At 44.9% G+C, this 23,153-nt stretch overlaps 1 protein-coding gene across 3 annotated transcripts in view; it reads left to right on the top strand.

Moving 5' to 3' along the window:
- Fas1 (fasciclin 1 Fas1 domain-containing) overlaps positions 1–23,153 on the top strand; it is a 443,263-nt gene that overhangs the window by 325,313 nt on the left and 94,797 nt on the right. For all 3 annotated transcript variants that reach the window (XM_076188166.1, XM_076188165.1, XM_076188163.1), the window contains exons 2-3: positions 15,401–15,539; positions 18,404–18,609. In XM_076188166.1, coding sequence (XP_076044281.1) covers positions 15,401–15,539; positions 18,404–18,609 — 345 coding nt within the window. The remainder of the gene's footprint in view (positions 1–15,400; positions 15,540–18,403; positions 18,610–23,153) is intronic.

The raw sequence follows: 23,153 nt of genomic DNA, 5'->3' as shown, positions 1-23,153 counted from the left end.
AGTTTAAACTGCCTTGCATTAGAATAGATTTTTTGTAGAGCGCATGAGTAAAAAGAATATTAAACTCAAAATGTAGACAACCACAAAAAAAAAGTATAAGATTGACTCCAATAAGATCACTTCCCCCCCCTCCCCTTCCCTCTCCCCCTCCTCCTTCCCCTTGCCCTTTCCCCTCCCCAGCCCCCTCCCCACTGAATCTAGTAAATCGCCTCCTCCCCCCCCTCCTTGATGGTAGACTGGAAGTCTACTTTTGGATCCCCCCTCCCTTATCCTCTCCCCCCGTTTCCCCCTCCCCTCCCCTCCCTCAGACACCTCCTCTTTCTTGGCCCAAGACTGCTTTATCGGCCTCAGGGTCTGTGGTTATTGGACGCAGCGGCCAGCAGCCAAGGCCACATCTGCTCCTGGTTATTGGTCACGGTATTTATATATATTTTTTTTAAAAAGAGATATAGAGGGAGGGAGGGAGAGGGAGAATGTGAGAGGGGAAGAGAGAGAGAGAGAGAGAGAGAGAGAGAGAGTGTGGGAGAGGGGGGAAGAGAGTGCATAGTCTGGTGTTCACTAAGTAAACACAACTTAAGGTCCACTATCACATCACCACCTTTGTCATCACCACCGCTCTCACCACTACAACCACCCTCACCACCACCACAACCATCACCACCATCTTTACCACTGCTACCACCACAAAAATCACCACGACATTCACCACCACAGCTGTCGTCTCCCTCACCACCACTACCACCACCACAATCACACCAACCTCACCATTACTACCACCACCACCACAATCATTACCCTCACCACATCCGCCACCACCACCACCAACATCGCCACAACCATCACTCCCACTCAGTAACCACACCAAGCTCACCACTACTACCACCACCACAATCATTACCCTCACCACATCCGCCACTACCACCACCAACATCGCCACAACCATCACTCCCACTCAATAACCACACCAAGCTCACCACTACTACCACCACCACAATCATCACCCTCACCACAACCGCCACCCTCACCACATTCACCACCAAGGCCCTCGTTTCCCCCACCACGACATGGACGGTCTCGGAAGTGGGAGTTTGGCGAAGGAGTCTCCCCCCCCCCTCCCCAGCGAGTGCCCTAAGGGCGTGGCACCGAAGGACGTGGTGTTTGCGGCCGCGGGTCCCCAGAGTGTCACGTCTGCAGGGAAATGGGACCTCGTTAGGGAGGCCTTGTTATAGGTCGTCAGTAGGGAGTTAGGGACCATGGTCGGGTCAGGTCAGGTCAGGTCGGGGGGGGGGGAGTTGGGGGGGGTTATTATTGTCTCCGGACTAGAAGTGGTTGTCTTCCTGTGGACCAGAAGACCTTCATAAAGCTGTGCGGGGGCTGAAGACAGTTCTTGTGGACTGAACGACCCCCCCCCCCACCCCTATTTATTTATCTATTTTTATTTTCAAATTTGCTTTTTTTTGGGGGGAGAGTGAATTGAAGGAACTGTTTACACACTTAATGAAGTTTTCTCATGTAGTGGAAGACTTCACACAGCGTAAGGGGAAGGGAGGAAGGGGCCGAAGTGAGGACTGACTGGCTGCCCCGGGGGCTTTATGACCCTCAGGGTTGTCAAAAGCATCCCCCCCCACAAGTCGAAAGGCTGCATGAATGACGAAGAAGAACAGCGTATTTTTTTTTTTTTTTTTGGGGGGGGGAGGCTGGCGGCGCCTGTGAGGTTCTCGACGAAGTCCGTAAGACATTTCTTGTATCTACACTAAGTCATTAACGATCTAGACACTAGGTCGTTTCTCTAGGTGGTTCTAGAAAGATATCAAGACTACACAACCCACTCAGTTGATACCAGAGGGGAACTGAACACGATGGAAGAAAAGAGAGAGAGAGAGGAACCCGTGTCTTGTAGCTCGACAAGTCTCAACACCGACCGAAGTCGCCACCTTTGCCTTAAGCACTCGGACTGCCGGAGGAAGTGACAATCGCTGATGGCCATCGGATTCGAACACGGGTCCACGAGGTGTGAGGCGTGATCGAAACCAGTGCGCCACAGCTGTGCCGTACATAAGAGCGGTAGGCCTACAAAGAAAATGGGGGAACCGGGTGGTGGGAAGTGATAATAGAGAAAACGGGAAGAGGGCAAAGAGAAGATGATGGCGGGGAATGAAAGAAAGTATCCCCTGGGGGTGGGGGGAAGGGGGAACAGGGTAGGGAGGGAAAAGGTGGAATGGGGGGGAACAAGGCAGCCGGGGGGGAGGAGCCAAGAGGGAAAGAGTGGGGAGAAGGGAGAAAAGGATAGAGGAGGGGGAGGATAGAGAGAGACAAAAGGATGAAAGAATTGGAAGAAATGAGGCTAGGGTATGGGAGGGTGGGGATCTGAGAAGAGGCAAATCGAGGCGATAGTTGAGGGTGGGGAGAAGGTTGGCGAGATCTTAAGAAAGGGCGGTGAGGGAGAACAAGGAAGGAAGGGAGGGAGGGGGCCACATTTGCATCAAGAGGGAGAACACGCTCGACGAGGGAGGTTGATTTTGGGTGAGTGGGGGGGGTATCGTGATTTGAAGGGAGACACGGCCGGTTGATTTTGTAGGGTTGGGAGTAACTTTAACCATAGGGGTCGGCCGGGGGGAGGAAAAAGGGGCGAAGGAGGAGGAGGAAGAAGAGGAGTAGGTGGAGAGACGAAACAAAAAATACCAAGAAGTGTGTGTGATCATTTTTATGACAGTCGCATGTAGGATTCGAACCCACTGCTTTCGGTCACCGTAAGTGTGCGTGTGCGCGTGCGCCTGTGTGCATACGTAGATTTTTTGCTGTCTCCCTCCCCTTCTCACTCTCTCTCTCTCCCTTCTCTCTCTCTCTCTCTCTCTCTCTCTCTCTCTCTCTCTCTCTCTCTCTCTCTCTCATGCGAGAACGGGAAAACCGTAGAACAAAAAATGTGTTGGAAGTGGTGAAGGACCAAAAGTACAGAAAGAAGAATTAAAAAAAACTCACAAGTCTTCCTAGAAGCTAAGTAAAATCGCCTGACGACTACCACAACAAAGTATGTAAAGACGTGCCATGCCTGATACATGGGTTGCCCACGTTTTTCAAACGAGAGAGTAGGACGTCTACCTCCATTGCTAAGGAGAGAGAGAGAGAGTTGGAAGGGAAGGGGGGGGGTGATAGAAACCTTCGCTTGTCTCCCGGGAAACTGGGCGCGCATTGAATGCGAGGAAGATGATGTAAGTGCGCACGTTACCAGGTCCATATCAACAAGATCGAATGGAACGCGTCCACGGTGGAGTTTCTCGTCGGTGGCTCTGTCCAAGAAAATGGTCATGAAATATATTCGGCAGTTGCGACCCTCCACCACGTCTTTCGGGAGCAACGAGACCCTGCAGTGTTGTCGGAACTGCAGCCCGAAATGACACAGAATAAGAGAATGGGATGTTCTCTATACTCAGACATTCCTAAGGCCAAAATATCCCTCTTTCCAGGAATACCTCGATCATCAGTGATTTATAAGTTACCCCAAACGTTATTCAGTTGACAGGGAATTAAAATAATTATTTCTCCTAACGTCTATAGACTGTACAATGCAGTAGGTCGAGCGCCCAGCAAAGGTTGATGACGTCACGTCGGCGCGTCGGCAGCGGAGTGAGGGGGCGGAGCTTAAAGCAGACCGTTTGGCTAGACACAAAGAAGAACTACGTTTAAAAGCAATACAGTTTCTTCTTTTGCTCTGCAGATACAAAACGCACCTGGCTAATGAAAAAGCGCCCTGGAGGAACGCAGGAAAAGTTGACCCTGTGCAATGCGAAGGGGCTCCTATGTTTGCGAAATATTTACAACGGGCGAGCAGAGTGTATGCAAGAGGACCATTGTAAACTGTTGACATTTTTTCTACTGCGCTGACAAAGCGGCAGACGTGCAAAATAACAAACCAGTTGACCGCCTCAGAACCAGGCTCTCCCTTTAGCAAAATATATTTAGGTGGCAGGACAAAACCTAGAAAATACGCTGCTTGGTTTAAAATCTGCGTCTGATATATTAGCAGACTCTTAGAATTTAGATAAAGAAATTAAATTTCGAAATTCAGATTCATTTAAGATGTTTAAATTGTTGGGCTTAGTTCTTCAACACTGTCGTATTTCATAATGATGACAAAATAAAGAAAAGAAAACGGAAATTTCTCTTCATGAATAAGAGTAGAGAGGCTTGTCCCACAGATAATGGTTTGATAACAAGACTCCATCTTGAAGATAAGAACTCCCCATTAACGACGTCGCTCGAAAGGAGATGCGCCTTGCCCTTACAAAGGGCACAGGAATACCCGTCCATATGAGTAAATGTCGACATAGAGGACCGTATAGGCCAACACATTAGAGCGACATTCTAAATGCCAGCCATGTAGGCTAACTACCATTATAAGGCGCGCGCGCACGCACGCACTTAAACAGTTCTGGAGTTGCACACTCGCAGACTTGCACACACGCGGTCACACACATGCATCCACACACACACACACACACACACACACACACACACACACACACACACACACACACACACACACACACACACACACACACACACACACACACACACACACACACACACACACACACACACACACACACACACACACACACACACACACACACACACACATATATGTGAATGGTAAACTTAAAAATAAACAGGAAATGGTAAAACTACGCCAAGGAAATACAGAATACACAGAAGATGAGAGATGCCCGAAGTCATGAGTAATCACTTCAAGTCGGTTTTCACTAGGGAGAAGTGAAGTGCGATCTCCCCCCATGAGTGAAATAATAATAACAAAAAGAAATAATGGAACATTTAACAAACCTTGATGTTAGGAAATCACATGGCCCGGAGAGAATTGCAAATTGGATTCTAAAAGATTGCAAGGAAGAACAGATGGACAAAATATATAACATAATAAGTTGCTCATTTAAAGAAGGAAAAATACCAAAAGACTGTGAAAATGCCAACATTGTACCAATATATAAGGGAGGAAACAAAGAAAACCAACTAACAATAGACCGGTCTCACAAACAAGCACTACAGCCAAAATTTGTGAGAAAATGATCAAGAATAGATGGGTAAAACACCTGGAAGAAAATAATATAATAAACCCAAGACAATTTGGGTTCAGACAGGGAAGATCATGTACCACAAATTTAACCTGTTTTTACTCAAGACTAATAGATATAATACAAGAAAGAGATGGATGGGTTGATTGTGCTTTCTTGGACTTACAAAAAGCTTTCGACAAGGCACCACACAAAAGAATATTTTAAAAACTGGAAAATATAAGAGAGATACAAGGCAACCTGCTAAAATGGATGGAGTACTTCCTGAATGGTAGAAAGATGAAAGTAGTGCTCAGAAAAATATTCAGGTTGGATGGTGATTAGTGGAGTTCCGCAAGGATCTGTATTGGCTCCAATAATGTTTGCTATTTATGTGAATGACATGGATGATGATGTGCAATGTTACATGAACTTCTTTGCAGACGACGCAAAATTGTTGAGGAAAGTAAAAACCGAAACGGATTGCGAATCACTACAGGAAGACCTGAATAAGGTTTGAAAGTGAAGTCAGAAATGGGAAGTGGACTTCAACATTAAGAAGTGTAGCATAATGGAGTTCGGAAAAAGTAAAAATAGAATATCAGGACAACATGAAATTGGAACTAAGGAGGTAAAGAAAGTGGGATCTGAAAAAGATCTGGGAGTAATCATCTCAAACGTCTTGTCCTCTGATAAATAAACAAAATTGTCGGAGAATCCCATAACTTACTAAGATCAATAAAATGGCATTTACCTATTTGGACGAAGAAATTATTAAAAAAAAATATTAATCATACTGATAAGGCCTAAACTAGAATATGCGGTGACATTGTGGTCACCCAGTACCAAAAAGAATATAAAGAAAATTGAAAGAATCCACAGAGCAACCACAAAAATGGCTCCAGCACCTTCAAACTTGTCATATGAAGAGAGACTGGCTAAATTGGAGCTATCGACATTGGAGCAAAGAAGAGAGAGGCGACCTACTGACCATCTATAGAATCATGAAGGGCACAGAAATACTCGATAGAGAGGACTTGTTAAATTGGGACAATAGAAACACAAGAGGACATGGAAAGAAACTCAAAAAAGATAGTTATAGAAGAGATGTGAAGAAGACCTGTTTTCCACACGGAGTGGTGGACACTTGAAACAAACTGGACGAAACAGTGGTGTGTGCAAAAACCATTCACGAATATAAAAGCAAACTAGACACTGCGAGATACAAAGGCGGGACATCGTAAAATATAACTAGGTAAACACACACACACACACACACACACACACACACACACACACACACACACACACACACACACACACACACACACACACACACACACACACACACAATTCCTAGCCCACCAGATCCTGGAATGCCGACTCGTGGTGCAACGATGCTGAAATTTCCTGTCTGTGTGTGTGCGTGTGTGTGTGTGTGAGTGCGTGCGCGCTTGCTCGTGTGCGTGCGCGCTTGCTCGTGTGTGTGTGTTTGATGGAGATAGTGTCTGTATGGGATTATCGAGGGGTTGTACCGCGAGCGGCCCCCTCGGCGCAGATGAGAGGGCTTGCGTCGACTCACGAAAGACAAGTAATTTTTTTTTTTTTTTAAAGACCATGTCTCAGCCCTCTCCCACCTCCTTCGACATATTGGTCACGTGATAGATCAAGGCTTGCTGATGCACTTGTACCGACTTGGCCCGCTAACTAAGCGGTTTTGAGTTTAGTCTACGCCCAGAGCAAGCATCATAGCACTCCAAGTCGTACCCGCTCCCTTGAGCAAGGAGCCGGTGTGTGTGTGTGTGTGTGCGTGTGTGTGTGTGTGTGCGTGTGTGTGTGCGTGTGTGTGTGCGTGTGTGTGTGTGCGTGTGTGTGTGTGTGTGTGTGTGTGTGTGTGTGTGTGTGTGTGTGTGTGTGTGTGTGTGTGAGGTCACAGCATTACCGATAGATCGGACAATACATAACTTCTAAGCTCTCACCCAGGAGGGTAATAGCTGTCGATCATGAGTTTGGCACGTGGTCCGAGACCGTGGTGAATCACACACACACACACACACGCGCGCGCGCGCAGCATTACCCATAGATCGGTCATATATGAGCTCTGAGCTCTCTTCGAAGAGGGAAATAGATGTCGATCACGAGTCCGGCACGTGATCCAAGACCATGGTGAATCAAACAGCCTAACTTCTTCCCTTTGGCTCTGCCGGACTTCCTGTGGAGAGACATCTTTGCGATTGGATCACTAATATGTAAAAACATAAGAATGAAGGAGACTGCAGGAGACCGTAAGGCCTACACTAGGCAGTTCCATGTCATTGCCACCTATCCTCCCCATCTATAAAGCTATCTAACCTCTAAAAACAACCGATAGTTTCAGCGCTCACTACATGGTTACTAAGTCTATTCCATTCATTAACCCTTGTATTGGTAAATCAGTTCTTGCCTATTTCATCTTTATATATTACTCTGGGTGTCTACAGGCGATTCTATTCACTCGAAGGAATCTTCTTCCGGCAGTCATTTACAAGCGAATCTGAAACTCGTAAAAAAAAAAAATAAAAAAAAAAAAGGTCTCCCCTCCTCGATGTGGTCAGTCTGTCCTTGCCGCGGAACTCGCGTAGACATACACGTACCTTGTATATATAGTCACAGCTCACGTGTACATCGAATATATAGTTAAACTAAACGAGTAGATAAACGACTAGATCAGTGGTTCTTAGCCTTGTTAGAGGTATTGTTCCTTGCAAGTTTCATCCGTGCGTTCACGAACAAAGTAACAAAGTATAAAGATAAATATAATATGAATATATAATATATATACAAAATATAAGGATGAATATAAAAGTGAAGATAATATATAATTTCTTCAAAATATGGGTACATATTTTGTTAGTGTACGAAGTGATCCATCCATCAGTTGCAGACAAAATCACTGTGATCGAAGAACAAAACCAACAAAACATGCCTTTCACACAAAAACAAAAACGTGAACTCAATGAATACTTGCCGGGAATCAATGTGACTTCTGCTGTTGATTTTCAGAGACAAGTTCAGAAAAGCGCGGCTACAACTTGGCAAGTGCCACTCTCGTGTCATTTTTGCAACAAAGTCTGCTCCTTTTGTGTCGTGAGAGAGAGAGAGAGAGAGAGAGAGAGAGAGAGAGAGAGAGAGAGAGAGAGAGAGAGAGAGAGACAGACAGACTCACCGAACCCCAGGGGTTCGATCAAACCCAGTTTAAGACCCACAAGACTGGATAGACAAATAAACTCAAAGGGAGAAATAATCTCAACCATGAAATTTCGTAGCTCCCGTAGACCAGTCGGAATCTTACGGTGGTATTCTTAAAGAAATTCTTTCTTTATATAAATCTTATATAAATCCTTGGAAGGGAAATATTTATATAAGGAAAGAACTTTTTTTTATAAGAATACCACCGTAAGATTCTTGCGGTGGTCTTCTTAAAAAAATCTTTCCTTATATAAATCTTTCCCTTCCAATGCTTTATATAAGATTTATATAAGGAAAGATTTTTTTAAGAATACCGCCGTTAGGGTCTCGTCATCCTCTTAGGCTCGTTTCATATGTATCGACCTTTCGCCGTGCTCCGACCACGACACGACGTCGTGCTCTCAATTAGCCACGCGTGTCTATGGACGTTTTCACACGTGGCCGTGGTCGTGATGTGCGAGTGTTCAAAGACACCCATGGTTGTTTGAGAGCACTACGCCGCGCCGTGTCGTGGACGGCGCACGGCGAAAGTCGATACGTGTGAAACGAGCCTTTGGCACGAGTTCGTGTCGATTTCGGTCGAGGCTTCTGGGGTAGGCTCCTCACGAGTACGTGCAAGAATCTTCGGCCGGGGACACGCTGACCGCCATTAGCCCAAGGAAGCGCTCAAGGGGCTTAGTGATAAAAGACCGAAGGGGCAAGGGGGTGGGAGCTTAGGGTTCGCAGGAAGGGACTTAGGTGAATTAAAGAAACCCTCATAAATTAGGGAAACCCTACATCAAACCCGCAGCCCCATGAAAATGGGGATTGGCTCCCGGAAGGGACCGAAGTCCGTGTGGGTCAGGCCAAGGAGGCCTTACTGATTGTACAGGACCCGAATGCGAACAGTTAAGGCCACAAAGCCTGAAGACGAATAATTAGGGCTGTAGAACCCGAGGGAGAATAATTAGGGTTGCCAGGCTTAGATGGTTAACTCCATTGGCGAGGGGGGCGTCGCTTAGACCAACGAAATAATCTGGCAGTAGCCAGAATGAAATCACAAGTATCGCCTGAATGTGTTCAGGACTACAGGGAAACGATGGCCATCATTTCAGCCCAGACCAGCCAGAGAGAAGTCCAATAGAAATGGAGATCTAGCTGGTGCCTGATGGAAACTAGTAATAATAGATAGGATCTAGCTTATAGAACCCTCCTTTACGATCCAAGTGCTTCGACACTAAACCCCGGCACCTCTGAAGTCCGCCGAGAGAGAGAGAGAGAGAGAGAGAGAGAGAGAGAGAGAGAGAGAGAGAGAGAGAGAGAGAGAGAGAGAGAGAGAGAGAGGGGGGGGTCGAGGGGAGTGGGAAGTGACTCTCTAACGCCGGCCTTCCCCTGACTGGAATCAGACCAAATAGTTCCCCGCACAGAATGGATAAGATCTATCACAGATCGCGAGAGGGTCCTGCACAGCGAGGCAGAACCCATCAGGACGCACTCGGCAGAAGGCGGGGAGAGATAACTTCGAGTGAGTGAGGAGTAAAGGGGAGTTCTGGGCGGGTGGACGGGGTGGGGGATACAACTGGGCATTACTTAGAGCGGAGTGCAGGTGTGGAATAGGGAGGTGGAGGGGAGTGATGGAGGGAAGGAAGGGGGCTTCGTGTCAAAAGGCGGATTATGCTGGTGTACGGATTACAGGGAGGAGGAAGAGGAGGAGGAGGAACATCAGAGGTATTGGGAGATGTAGAGGCAGTGACGATGAGTTGTGAGAAAGTTGGTTGGGAGGTGGGAGTGTGGAGGGAGAACAGTTTGGGATGAGGTGGGGGGGAACAGCAAGCAGAGCGTTACAGAAGAGAAGAGAGGTCAGCACAAAGGGGTGGGGGGCGAGGAGGGGCGGTTCTGTATCCCCCCTTCCCCCCACTTCATCTCGGCTACCTTCTTACCCATTACCAGAAACCCCTTCTCCTTTTTTCCAGGCATTTCCCCCCATCCCTTCCCCATTTTCTTTGTTCCACCTTCCCATTTTCCCTTCTTCCTCTCTTTCATTTCCTTCTTCCTTCTTACCATTCTTTCATCTTCTCCTCCCTTCATCCCCATTCCTTCCCCCTTTCCCTCCCACTTCCCCTTCTCCCTCCCTCCCTGTCTCCACCTCCATATGCCTTTTTGCAGTTTCGCCCCTCCAAAGCTCCTTACAGTTCCTCCCAATCAGACTACTGATTCTTTGATTCTTTATCGTACCTCTTTTAGCACGAGGGTCCCTCCCCTTCCTCCCCCTTTCTCCTCCTCCTCCTCCTCCTCCTTCTTCTTCTTCTTCTTCTTCTTCTTCTTCTTCTTCCCCTCCTCTTCCTCCTCCTCCTCCCTCCCCAACCTTCCCTATTTCTATTACGTCAATTTCCCTCCTTTCTCCCCTATCCCTAGTCTATTTCTCTTTCTTCCCCCATTCCTCCCCCCTCCACAACTTTTTTCTTCTCTTTACCAGCCACCGTATGTCACTTCAGTGACACCCCTAAGGACCACTGTAACGCAGTATTCTTTTTTTGATCAGAAACTAATCACTATTAATTTAAAAAAAATGTTGGTCAGTTTGAACTTATGCTGTCCCCCATTTCAAGCGATTTCCTTGCATCTCTCTTTTACCAACTCTCCGACTTCATCTCTTCGGTTTGATAGTATCCCCATGGCTAGAAGCGCTGGTTATTACCGTCGAATATCCCCCTCCCCCTCCTCCGCCCCTCCCACCCCCCTTCCCCCTCCCCCCACCGCCAGTTCGTTCTCATTTGTCCCCGTTTTTCTTCTCCTTCATTACTCTTAACCCTCCTCCTTGTTTGTAACCCCGTTTACACTTCCCCCTCCCATAGACCCCCACCCCTACCCCATTACCCTCAGTTACCCCTCTTGTCTCATCCCTAACCCCTCCCCTCCTCTCCCCTCCCCTCCCCTCCCCTCCCCTCCATTATCTCTTCCTTTGCTCTCCTTTTCTCTTTCTTCCCTCCCCTCCCCAGCTTCATCCCCTTTTCTTTCTCATCCCGTTATTCCCCCTTTTCTCTATTCATCCTTACTTGTCCCTCCCACTTCCCCTCCCCTCCTCTCCCATACCCTCTTCTTTCTCCTCTCCCTTTCTTCACCTTTCCGTCCTCTCTTGTCCCATACCCTCACTTCCCTCCCCTCCCCTCTCCTTCCCCCCTCATTCCCCTCCCATTCCTCCTTTCCTTCCCTTCCCTCCCCTCCTCTTCCCCTTTCCTCCCCTTCTCTCCCCTACCCTTCCCCCTTCCCCTTCATACCCCTCCTTTCCCCCTCCCCTTCCCTCTCCATTCCTCCCCTTCCCTCTCCACCCCTCCCCTTCCCTCCCCACCCTCCCTTTCCCCTCTGTTGCCCAAGGTCTCTCCCTGATTATCTCTCTCATTACCCCCGAAGGCGTTCCATCATGACCGAGAACGACGCCCAATTCCCCCCTCGGATCCTCCGAGGTTCCCACCCCGCCCTTGACCATCGATACCCGAGGTCGGGCTGTGCCGAGCCCGAAGGCCTTTGGATGAATTACCCGATCGACTTCGAATATCGGATACTCGTTACCCGGAACTGGTTTTCGTGTTACCCACGGAATACAACCTCCGACCCCCCCCCCCCACCCCCGACTCGTAACTCAAAACAGTCAAGTAGTAATCACTACTTCCTCTTTCTTCTTCCTCTTCTTTCTTCATCTTTTATTTTTCTTTCTTCTTCTTCTTCTACTATTTCTTCTACTTCTTCTTCTTCCTTTTTCTTCTTCTTCCTCTTCTTATTCTTCCTCTTCTTCTCCTCCTCCTCCTCCTCCTCCTCCTCCTTGCCCCCTTTCTTCTTTTTTCTTTTCCATCATCGTCTATGTCTTCTTTTTCTTCTTCCCTTTCTTTTCCTTTATTTTCTCTTCTAATTCCCCTTCATCCTCACAAGAAATAAATTTTCTAAGGCAACTAATTTGATTAAGAAGAGAATAGATAATCGGAGATAGAAATGGCCTCATTGAATTTCAAGAGCTATAAAGTTGATGCGTCGCTCACAGGAGGAGAATGACGAGAAAACGTCGACGACTTTTCTCCTCAAGAAGAAGTTATGACGTAGATTAGGTCAGAGTAGGTTAGGATAGGTCATGTCATAATTGGCTAGATGATATCATTATTTGAACAAAATCTCCTAAAGTAGTCAGATATACATAAGTTTAGGATAGGTTAGGTCATGTTCGGCTAGTTTAAGTATTGTTGTTTGGAAAAAAAATCTTCAAGAACGTTAGGTTAGGTCAGAATAGGTTAGGATAGGTCATGTCATAATTGGCTAGATTATATATCATTATTTGAACAAAGTATCCTTAAGTAGTCAGATACACGTAAATTTAGGATAGGGTAGGTCATCGTAGGCTAGTTTAAGTATTATCATTTGGGGAAAAATCTTAAAGAACGTTAGGTTAGGTTAGGATAGGTTAAGTTAGACTAGGTATTGCCAATTGAGCAAAACTCTTAAAAAACGTTAGGTTAGGTCAGGTTAGAATAGTTTAGGTCATCTTCAGGTAGACTAAGTATCGTCATTTGAAAAATAAATCTTAGACGTTAGGTTGGGATGGAATGAATTAGGTTAGGCTAGGCTAGAACTAAGTATCATTTAATGACAAACACGGACACAAATGAATTAACTTATATAACTTGAATAAAATCGCCTGGCAGCAGCCAGAATAAAAATAAAAATGTCACACTGCACGGAAGGCGTTAAGCTCGTATAAGCTACCACGTTTTATTATTTACTCGTTAACCATAAGACGATACTTTTGTAATAGACTGTACATAAGCCTTGTACACCCTTTGCTCTTCAGGCATTGGGGGTTTGAACATTTCTGGGGTGGGAGGGGGGATAGTGGAGGGGAACAGAGGGTTGGGAGGGGGTTGGTGTATGTTTTACGGGAAGGAGGGTGGGTGGGGGGGAGCTTAGGTAGTGGTGCTGGGTGGGGGTTGGGGTGGGGGGAGATAGGGAAAGGGCTGCTGTATCACCCTCTTAATACCCTTGGTGTACAGTTGGCGACCATTAGCTTGTGCCTGGAGCAAGGGGGTAATGGATCTGGAAGGCATAAAAAAGTGGGGGAGGGGGGAGGGGGAGGGGGGAGGAAGCGTCACGTGGCGGTTCTAATCCTCACCAAGCGGCGGCGGCCCGGGGACCTTTGTGCCTCTCGGGGTGTTTAGCACCACACTCGGGTGATCTGCAAACCCCCCCTCCCCCCCCGGCCCTGGTGCCTCAACGCGCCTTTTCTCGCGGTGTACTCCTCCTCCTCCTCCTCCAACTTCTCCACTTCCTCCTCCTCATCTTCCGTATCCCCTTCTTCCTCCTCATCCTCCTCATCTTCCTTGCCCTCTTCTTCCTCCTTATCCTCCTCCTCCTCCTCTTCCTTCTGTTCCTCCTACTCCTTTTACTCCTCCTCCTCGTACTCCTCTTACTCCTCCTACTCCTCCTCCTCATACTCCTCCTCCTCCTCCTCTTACTCCTCCCCCTCCTCCTCTTACCCCACTCCCTCCTCTTCCCCCATTCCCTCCTCTTTCTCCTCCTCCTCTTCCTCCTCTTACCCCACTACCACCTCCTCTTCCACTCCCTCCCCTTCCTCCTCCTTCTCCTCCTCCTCTTCCCCCACTCCCTCCTCTTCTTCCTCCTCCTCCTCCCCTCCCTCTACCTCTTCCTCCTCCTCCTCCCCTCCCTCTACCTCTCCCTCCTCCTATTCCTCCCCTCCTCCTCCTCTCCTCCCCTCCTCCTCCTCCCCTCCTCCTTCCCCTCCCCGCCTCATCTTCCTCCTCCTCTTCCACCTTCTCCTCCTCTTCCATCTCCTCTTCTGCTCCCTCCTCCTCCACCTCTCCCTCCTCTTTTTCCTCCTTCTCCTCTACGAGGACGACGACAGCTGTCTCTGATCAGCCCGTGGTCAGCGAGAAGGCTGACGGACCAACGGACTGAGGGAGGGGCTGGGCTGAATGACTCGCTGACAGATTGACTGATGAATCGAATAACGAGTGACTGACTGACTAACTGACGGACGAGCACGAGGGCGGTGAAATAACTGACGAGATAATGACTGATCGATGAACTGACTGACGGAATGGATTGCCTGATCGATGAACTGACTGGCGGAATGGATTGCCTGATCGACTGACTGATGGGCAACATGACTCTGACTGACAGCCTGACTGGCTGACTGACCTGTAGATGCACGGACTTTCTGAATGATTTCCCCTAACTTACCATTCAGCATCTGTGACTGACTGACTGACTGACTGACTGACAGACTGACTGGCTGGGTATATACTGTCCTTTCACTCTCGTCAGTCTGGGTGGTCTTCCCTCAGCTCGAATTAGAGATTAAAAATGCAAAGCTAACATCGAACACCCGACCTAGTTATGGACCAAAAGGTCTCCCGTCGGCATGCTCTTCCTATGTAATGCATTTAAATAAATAAATAAATGAATAAATGGATAAATTATTAAGTTAAACGTTTGGTGCCCCCCGGCGCTTGGCACAGGAAACGTTCGACATACGCCAACGTTATTGAGAAGACGTGTTCTTCGTCCACGCGTGTTTAATGCGTGTTTTCCTGCTCGTCACTTTCAAAAGTTTCGATGCGTAGATTGTTCGCACCATTCATTCGCCTGCAGGCCATTGTGTTGTCAGAGGGCGCTCTCTCACACGCACACACACACACACACACACACACACACACACACACACACACACACACACACACACACACACACGAGTAGGCAGTATATAAATCATTGTTAAGGCCTATTCACTTGGTGTCGCTGGGACAGACAATAAACTTCAAAGCCTTTCCTGTGGTGTATGAGGGTATCTTCTTCATCTTCATCTCTCTCTCTCTCTTTCTGCATCTTTCTCCCTCTTTCTCCCCAGCAGGTAAAGAGCATCGTTGAAAAGGAGAATATTATGTCCAGTTGATTCTTCACATTCATTTGATAGCTAACATGATAGAACATGTCTGAAATCGCCGTGTGATTACACCAATTATGTGGTAATAGGTAAAAAGAAGTATGAAATCTTCCATATTCCGTTTTCTATGCAACCCTTAGTCACCCACTGACCCCCGCGTCTTTCTTTCTCTCCCTCTCAGATGCTGGCGATCATCGAGGCGGACAACCTGCTGTCGGCCCAATTGAGCGAGCAGACTTTCACGGCCTTCTTGCCCACGAACGAGGCCATGGCCAAGTACCAGGGCAAAAAGGGCCGCAAGCTCGTCCAGTACCACTTGGGTAAGTCGGTCCGAAAGACAGGAACTCCCGCAACCTCCCGCTCCCGGCGCACTTCGGTCGACCGACTGGGCTGCTGACTCACCCCTTCCACACTCATGTCGCGCACACGTTGTAGGTCCTCCTGTGCCACAACGACGGATGACGTCAGGCATCTGACGGGCCGACCTGGGTCCTGAGTCGGGTCGTGATGGGATGAGGGGCGGCGTCGTTTAGGCCAAAGGTCCATCACACAGATGAAGAAAGTTGCCCAACATTGGCTGTTACTATTTTCTGCCCAAGTAGGCATATATATATATATATATATATATATATATATATATATATATATATATATATATATATTTTTGTGTGTGTGTGTGTGTTTGTGTGAGTGTGTGTGTGTGTGTGTGCGTGTGTGTGTGTGTATGTGTCCATAATATTGATTTATTAATTGACAAATATATCTATTCATTTACTTGTCTATTGCTAACAATTTGGACTTCGCGGACTTGCGTTCGAATACAACAGTTATCAGCCATTCTTTGTCCTGGAAGCACGACGAACACAGAGGGCAACAGTGACGACCGTAATGCCACCAGAATGCCACCGTAGCAGAGTTTGCTCTCTCTCTCTCTCTCTCTCTCTCTCTCTCTCAACAAGACATGGTCTCGAATAATAGAAATTCCATTCTGTTCCCGAGTCCTTCCTTCAGGAGAACAGAATCGTCTGACAAAAAAAAAAAAAAACAGAAAAAAAAAATAAAGATATCGAAATAGAAATAAAACAACGTCACCGTGTTCAAGGAGTTTAATGTTTTATTTAGATCTTTTGGAAGACGAGGTGAAGTCGGCGTCGCCGTCTTTTGTTTTAATCTTTATTAAAACTACTTGTGTTGTTGAACGACATGACGTCATCCGCGAATAGGGATGAAGGGAGGAGGAGGAGGAGGAGAAGGAAAAAAAAGGAGAATGATAAATAGTTATATATTTTTTTCACTGCACCCATAAAGGCACACAATTATACATAGATGCATACAAAGTAAAAATATAGAAAGAAATGCTTATAGCACGTGAACCCTTCCACATTCAAATGTGTGCTTGCAAACACACACACAACTCGATGGCGCAGTGGTAAAAATCGCGGCCGCCACTACGGCGGTCCGGGTTCGAATCCCGTCCAGGGCTGAAATAATTTCAACATCGCTGAGCTGCGAGTCGTTACTCCGACTCTGGTGGGCGGGTAGTTGGGTGTGTGTGTGCGTGTAAGGTCACATACCCATAGATCGTTCACATATGAGCTCTGAGCACTCTTGCGGGAGGGAAATAGCTGTCGATCACGAGTCCAACACGTGATCCAAGACCATGGTGAATCATACACACACACACACACACACACACACACACACACACACACACACACACACACACACACACACACTTGTATGGTCTAAGTGGGCCCAGCCTCGCAGTTTGTTTTCTTTTGCAGTGGGATGGGGGGCAGATATCCCTCTAATATAAATTCGAATATATGCCCCGTGCCTAGAGTAAAGCAAGAAAAAAATACATAAGTTTTTAAAATACTTTCTACCCACCACTGCATATTTTTTCAGTTCTTCAGACACCAAGAATTAAATAGATGTTCGACATAATATTACTAAACTGTTCTCTAAAACAATTTTTTTTTCTTGTGGGGTGGGGCTTTCATCTCCCCCCCCCCCCCGGAAACGTGTCGTGTACTTTCTGTGAAGCACTCAATTTTATTTTCTTTCAAAACTGCGAGAAAAGCATTTTTAGCTAAACGTGTTGCAAAAACACTCGTGAAAATGTAAGTGCTGGTTGCCTCGTTATACAACTTGGTTGGAAATCCTCATCTATTCCAGGACTGTATAAAAATAGCGATGCCCTGATTATCATGAATTCCCCAAATGTGCAAGATATACAAGCCGACATGAAATATCGTATGATCAGCTACCTTCATAGAAAAATTAAAATATATAATGTTGATAAACATATATATAAATGATGATATTGATCATTATAATGATGATGATAATAATAACAATAATCATGAAAATTATAGTAATAATGATAATAGCAATATTGATAATAAGATAGAATAAAACATAGAAAACATAAATTAAGCAAAATAGAAGTAAATGAAATAGAATAGGAAATTAAATATATAAAGTAAAAATAAGAATAAAGAAATATAGAATAAGATAGAAGATAAAGAGTATAAGTTGAAATGAATAGAAATAAAAACATGAACAAGTCAAATAAATTAGGATGAAATGGAATACTTCAGGAAGACTACGCGTCGTTTGTCTTTCCTCCTTTCACATATGGACAAGACTTTCGATGACGGCACCGCCAGCACCCCCCACCCCCTCGTGTCTCTCACGCGCGCTTACGTGCCAGGTAATTAACGGCGAGAATGGCTGTCAATCCACAGCCTCTGATCGTGGCGAAGGACTCCTTCTCCTCCTCCTCCTCTTCCTCCTCCTTGTTCTCCACCTCGCCACCTGGGCTCCTGCAGTGGGGTGAATCTGGTTACGGCAAAGGAACCCTTGTCGTTTATTTCGGTTTCGTACAATGTCGAAAAGTGAGGAAAACGAAGTGGCCGTGATCGGACACGTGAACGTGGATGTGGCGATGGATGGAGCTTCCATGAGAGCCCATACATGAAGAAATTGTCAATAAATGAATAAATAAAGTTTAGAGCCCATACATGAAGAAATGGTCAATAAATGAATAAATAAAGTTTAGAGCCAATTTTTACCAATAGGGGAAACAGATTGTACCCCATGAACGTTGCTATTTGTTTCTTGCATGTTACATGTAGGTAGAACACAACAAATTAATACATCCTTTGATATTTCTTCCCAGTTAACGTCGCCTACCCTGTAGAGAAACTCCCGAACGACATCAACACCGAATTGGCGGGAAACCCGCGTCTCTACATCTCTCGCTTCCCGTCCGGAGAGCAGCTCCCAAGGATTGGAGGAGGATTAACAGACACAATCTACTACATCAACAACGCCAAGATTATAAGTGCAAATCACAGAGCTAAAAGTAATGCAGATGACCTTCAGGTAAGTCCTTTTTTTCTATTCTATTTTTTTTTTATGTTTTCTGTAAAAGGAAGTGGTGAAAGGCGCACGTTTCATAAAAATTGAACCTTTATCATGATAACGATAAAAACACGTTAGAGTATCATTGATAGAATACTTCTATTTATCTATCAACTTATCTATTGTATTTAATATACAATTATCCATTATATGTTAAGCATTATTTATATATCTTTTACTTTAAAAAACTAGGCGAGGCGCACAAACGGTCGGTCATGTTTACCAAGGTCTAACCACTTCCGACCTGGTTGCTCAAAGTGGGGTTCGCGCGTCCCATCGCTGGTAGTTATAGCTGGTTCGTTGCACGGACATGTTGCTGCCAAATGTTAATTTTCATCGTTTCCCTGCAAATACACACACACGCACATGTGAACGTGTACACATATAAGCACACACGACAATATCTCCCCTTCCCGTAAAATACAAGTATATAAACACACACACACACACACACACACACACACACACACACACACACACACACACACACACACACACACACACACACACACACATGCATGTGAACGTGTACACATATAAGCACACACGACGGTATCTCCTCTTTCCGTAAAATACAAATATATAAATACACACACCTTGACAAGTATAGACATCTCGGTCGCGCGGTTGGTAGAAACTCAGACTTTTGTTACAAACGTATCAGCGGTACCTGGTTCGAATCTTGCCTAGCATTGAATTTTTTTCAGTATCGCTGCGCTTCGAGTCGTTACTCCAACTCTCGTGGGCGGGGAGTTGGGGATGTGTGTGCGTGTAAGTTCATAGATCGGACATACGAGCTCTGAACTCTCTTCCGGGAGGGAAATAGCTGTCGATCACGAGTCCAACACGTGATCCAAAAGACCAAGATGAATCACACATACACACACACATGTGAACATGTACACATATAAGCACACACGACGATATCTCCCCTTCCCGTAAAACACAAGTATATAAATACACACACACACAAACACACACGCACACACACATGTACACACATATGTGAACGTGTACACATATAAGCACATACGACGATATCTCCCCTTCCCGCAAAATTCAAGTATATAAATGCACACACACACACACACACAATGTGAACGTGTACACATATAAACACACACGACGATATCTCCCCTTCCCGTAAAATACAAGTATATAAATACACACACACACACACATACACACACACACGCACACATACACACACATGTGAACGTGTACACATATAAGCACACACGACGATATTTCCCCTTCCCGTATAATACAAGTATATAAATACACACGCGCACACACACACACACATACACAAACACACACACACTGATAATAGCAATGAGCTAGAGAGAGAGATAACGGGGGGGGGAATATAATAATTCCAGTCTTCCTTAGCGTTTCACATTTTTCTTCAGTGTTTCACAAAGAGAAAACGAAAGCAGCCAGATGACGGCTCAAACGGTTAGACCTGGTGTATATAGATCTTGATGTTTACATGTCATTGTTGAACTTGACGTATCTACATAAAATCTGCATTTTTGTATTTTTTCAATCTCTCGTAGGTGATGTGTAATTAACTTAGAATGTCTCTTAGAAATAGATTAATTTGGTAACGGAAAAGTAAATAAAGACGAGAGTATTGTCATTGCGTAGTAAACAAAACACTTCGTCGTCACGATCGGGTCATTCGAAATATGCCAAAAATCGGATTTTGTGATGGTTGATGTCAAAAACCTTTGGGAGCATACCAGAAACTTCTATTCCTACAAATTACTCGCAAAATATTGTGAATAGTACAAAGGAAATTTGTATTCTAGGTTTCAACAACCGTGTCTAATATTTTAGTACTGCTTCTCAACGTGGGGCGTACGCTCCACAGGTGGGCAATTAGGTTTTTCAGGTGGGCAATATGATTCGTTGGGGTGGGGGGGGGCAATTGAGGGCAACCGAAACTCTGGGTAGTTTTTTTTTATTGATACCTTGTTCTTTTAAAGTGGTTTTAAACCAAGGTTTAATGCTTTTTTCAGCTGAAGGGGAGTTTATTTTTCAAATGCTAAGAATTGTATATCACCACATGGGAGACATCAACATTTTGAAGGTGATTAGGTGGGGTATGACCGAAAATAACATTGCCAGTGTCGTACGAGCCAAGGTCTAAGTAAATAGGTCTAACCGCTGGAGCAGTTCTGCGCAGCTTCTGACGTCATTTGGATGCGTCCATTTTCTCTTTGTGATACACTGAAGAAAACTGTGAAACGCCAAGGAAGACAGGAACTATAATATTTTATATATTATATATATATATTATATATCATATATATTATATCATATATATAGACATGAACTATAATATTTTATATATATTTATATATATATTTTATATCATATTTGTCAGAATATAACTAATTGAGTGGAGCGGTGCGAGCGAAAGCGACGTCATTTTCGAACGACGGACCAAATTCAACTGACAGCTATAGGACCCGCTAACCCCACTTTGAACAGCCAGGTGACGTTCACGGGCTCGCTGCGCCAACTCCCTCGAAATTCGGTCGGAAGTGGTTAGACCTTATATTCTTAGATCTTGGTACGAGCGGGGTTCGATATTTTACGGTCTGCACACGAAATATGCCAAGTTCCGGTATTTGGTATGGTTAATACCGAAAAGCCATGATAGGATACCAAAAATATCTATTTCTTCAAAGTAACAGCAAAATATTTAATATTTTAGACTGATTTGCTCAAAAATAAACATTTGAAGGTTGCCAGGTGCAAAAATCATGATTCGAAGCAAAGTTTTTATTCATTGCGACATGTGAAAATATTAAACATACCAAAAACTGTTATCAACCATTCCAAGACCCAGTAACATGCAGACCGTAAAATACCGGATCTAAACGATTAGATACGGTTGTTAAACGCTAGAATTCATCTTTCCTTTGTATTATTCACAATATTTTCCGGTTACTTTTTAGAAATAAATGTTTTTTGTATACCCCCTAGGTTTTTTTTTTATATCAACCATCCCAAAAACAGGTTTTGGGCATATTTCGAGTGACCCTATCTGTCGCCGCCAACACGACGATATATTATGTTTAGTTAAATAGTTTTCTGAGGACTTCGGTATGGTTAAGTTAGAAAAGATATTCCCAAATATTAGCTTTGATTTACAGAATGCCGCCATTCCGACAGAAATACAGAGCAAACATGGCGTATCGACAACGAGAGTGGGGCGACAATATCGTCTTCGTCTGGGTTACGCGCGACGGTTTCCAGTGGTACTTAGATGACCGGCAAAAGATGACTTAAATATTTAAATTGCAGAGGGAAAACATTGTATATTTGTGTTGGTGTTAATGCTTAATACATGATTAAAGTAATTACAACTTGAACCATTTGATATCTATTGCGGTACTATTGTATATTTAATTAGTCTTGATATATTACCATTCAATATGCTGTGTCAGATTAATGGGGCCACGGGTCGATGGTCTGATAACTCAGGGGGTAGCCTACGTAACAAGTAAATGTTTGAGAACCCCTGACTTACATGTTGTATCTAACTTCTAAATCCTAACGGTCGGTGCCCTTTCCATTTTCACCAAGGTTTTATCTCTTAATTTGTATTGTTACTTGGACAAATCCTAATGTACACGAATCAAGAATATTTCTAGTCTTTTACCGTTTCTTGCCACAGATGTTGGTGCATTTATATACCTCTCCTTCCACTATTTACTTAGATATTTCTTCCTCGATTGTCAGTTAATCATTGACAAACCTGCAGAATTTGGTTCATCTTTGCGTTTATCAAAGATATATATTTCATTTTTTTCTCTTCCTCTCTTCAAATTAGAAGATAAGAACATAATGAAGGAGACTGCAAGACCATATGACCTACAATAGGTAGCTCCATGTCCATTACCACCTATCATCCCCATCCCTAAATTTGTCTAACCATTTCTTAAAACAACCAATAGTTCCCGCGCTCACTACATTGGCAAACCAGTTCTTACCTGTTTCCTTTTTAAATCTAAATTTCCATTTTTTTTCAGCCATTTTGCTGTTTAATATCTCTGAATTTTTCTATCCAATATATAATATCACAAAATACTTAGCATGTAATATCACAATATCGCACTTCTGTAGGCGTTGAACTTCCCGCCAATGTAGTCTCTCTTCCTGGCGCTAAAGCATTGTTTCCTGGACTTAAGGTCATGACTCACTAAAACTCCCAAGTCTCTCTCGCACTCAGATTTCTCCAAAAAGGTGTTATCTAAGCTACACCTACTTGCTGGGTTTTGTAAACCTATGTTGAACATGCTATATTTTGATACATTTAAAGTCCATGTGCCACTTCACCAACCATGTGAACAATTTCTTAAGACCTTCCTTCAGAATCTTGGCGTCTTCTCCTGACCTAATCAGGTGTCCTATTTTAGTATCGTCCGCAAACTTACTAATACTACTATTAATATCATCGTCCAAGTTGTTTATAAACATAATGAACATTA

Source organism: Oratosquilla oratoria, chromosome 7, assembly GCF_046742065.1.
Source record: "Oratosquilla oratoria isolate Oo_2021 chromosome 7, ASM4674206v1, whole genome shotgun sequence".
Classification (NCBI taxonomy): domain Eukaryota; kingdom Metazoa; phylum Arthropoda; class Malacostraca; order Stomatopoda; family Squillidae; genus Oratosquilla; species Oratosquilla oratoria.
This window is presented reverse-complemented; position numbering and strand designations above follow the sequence as displayed.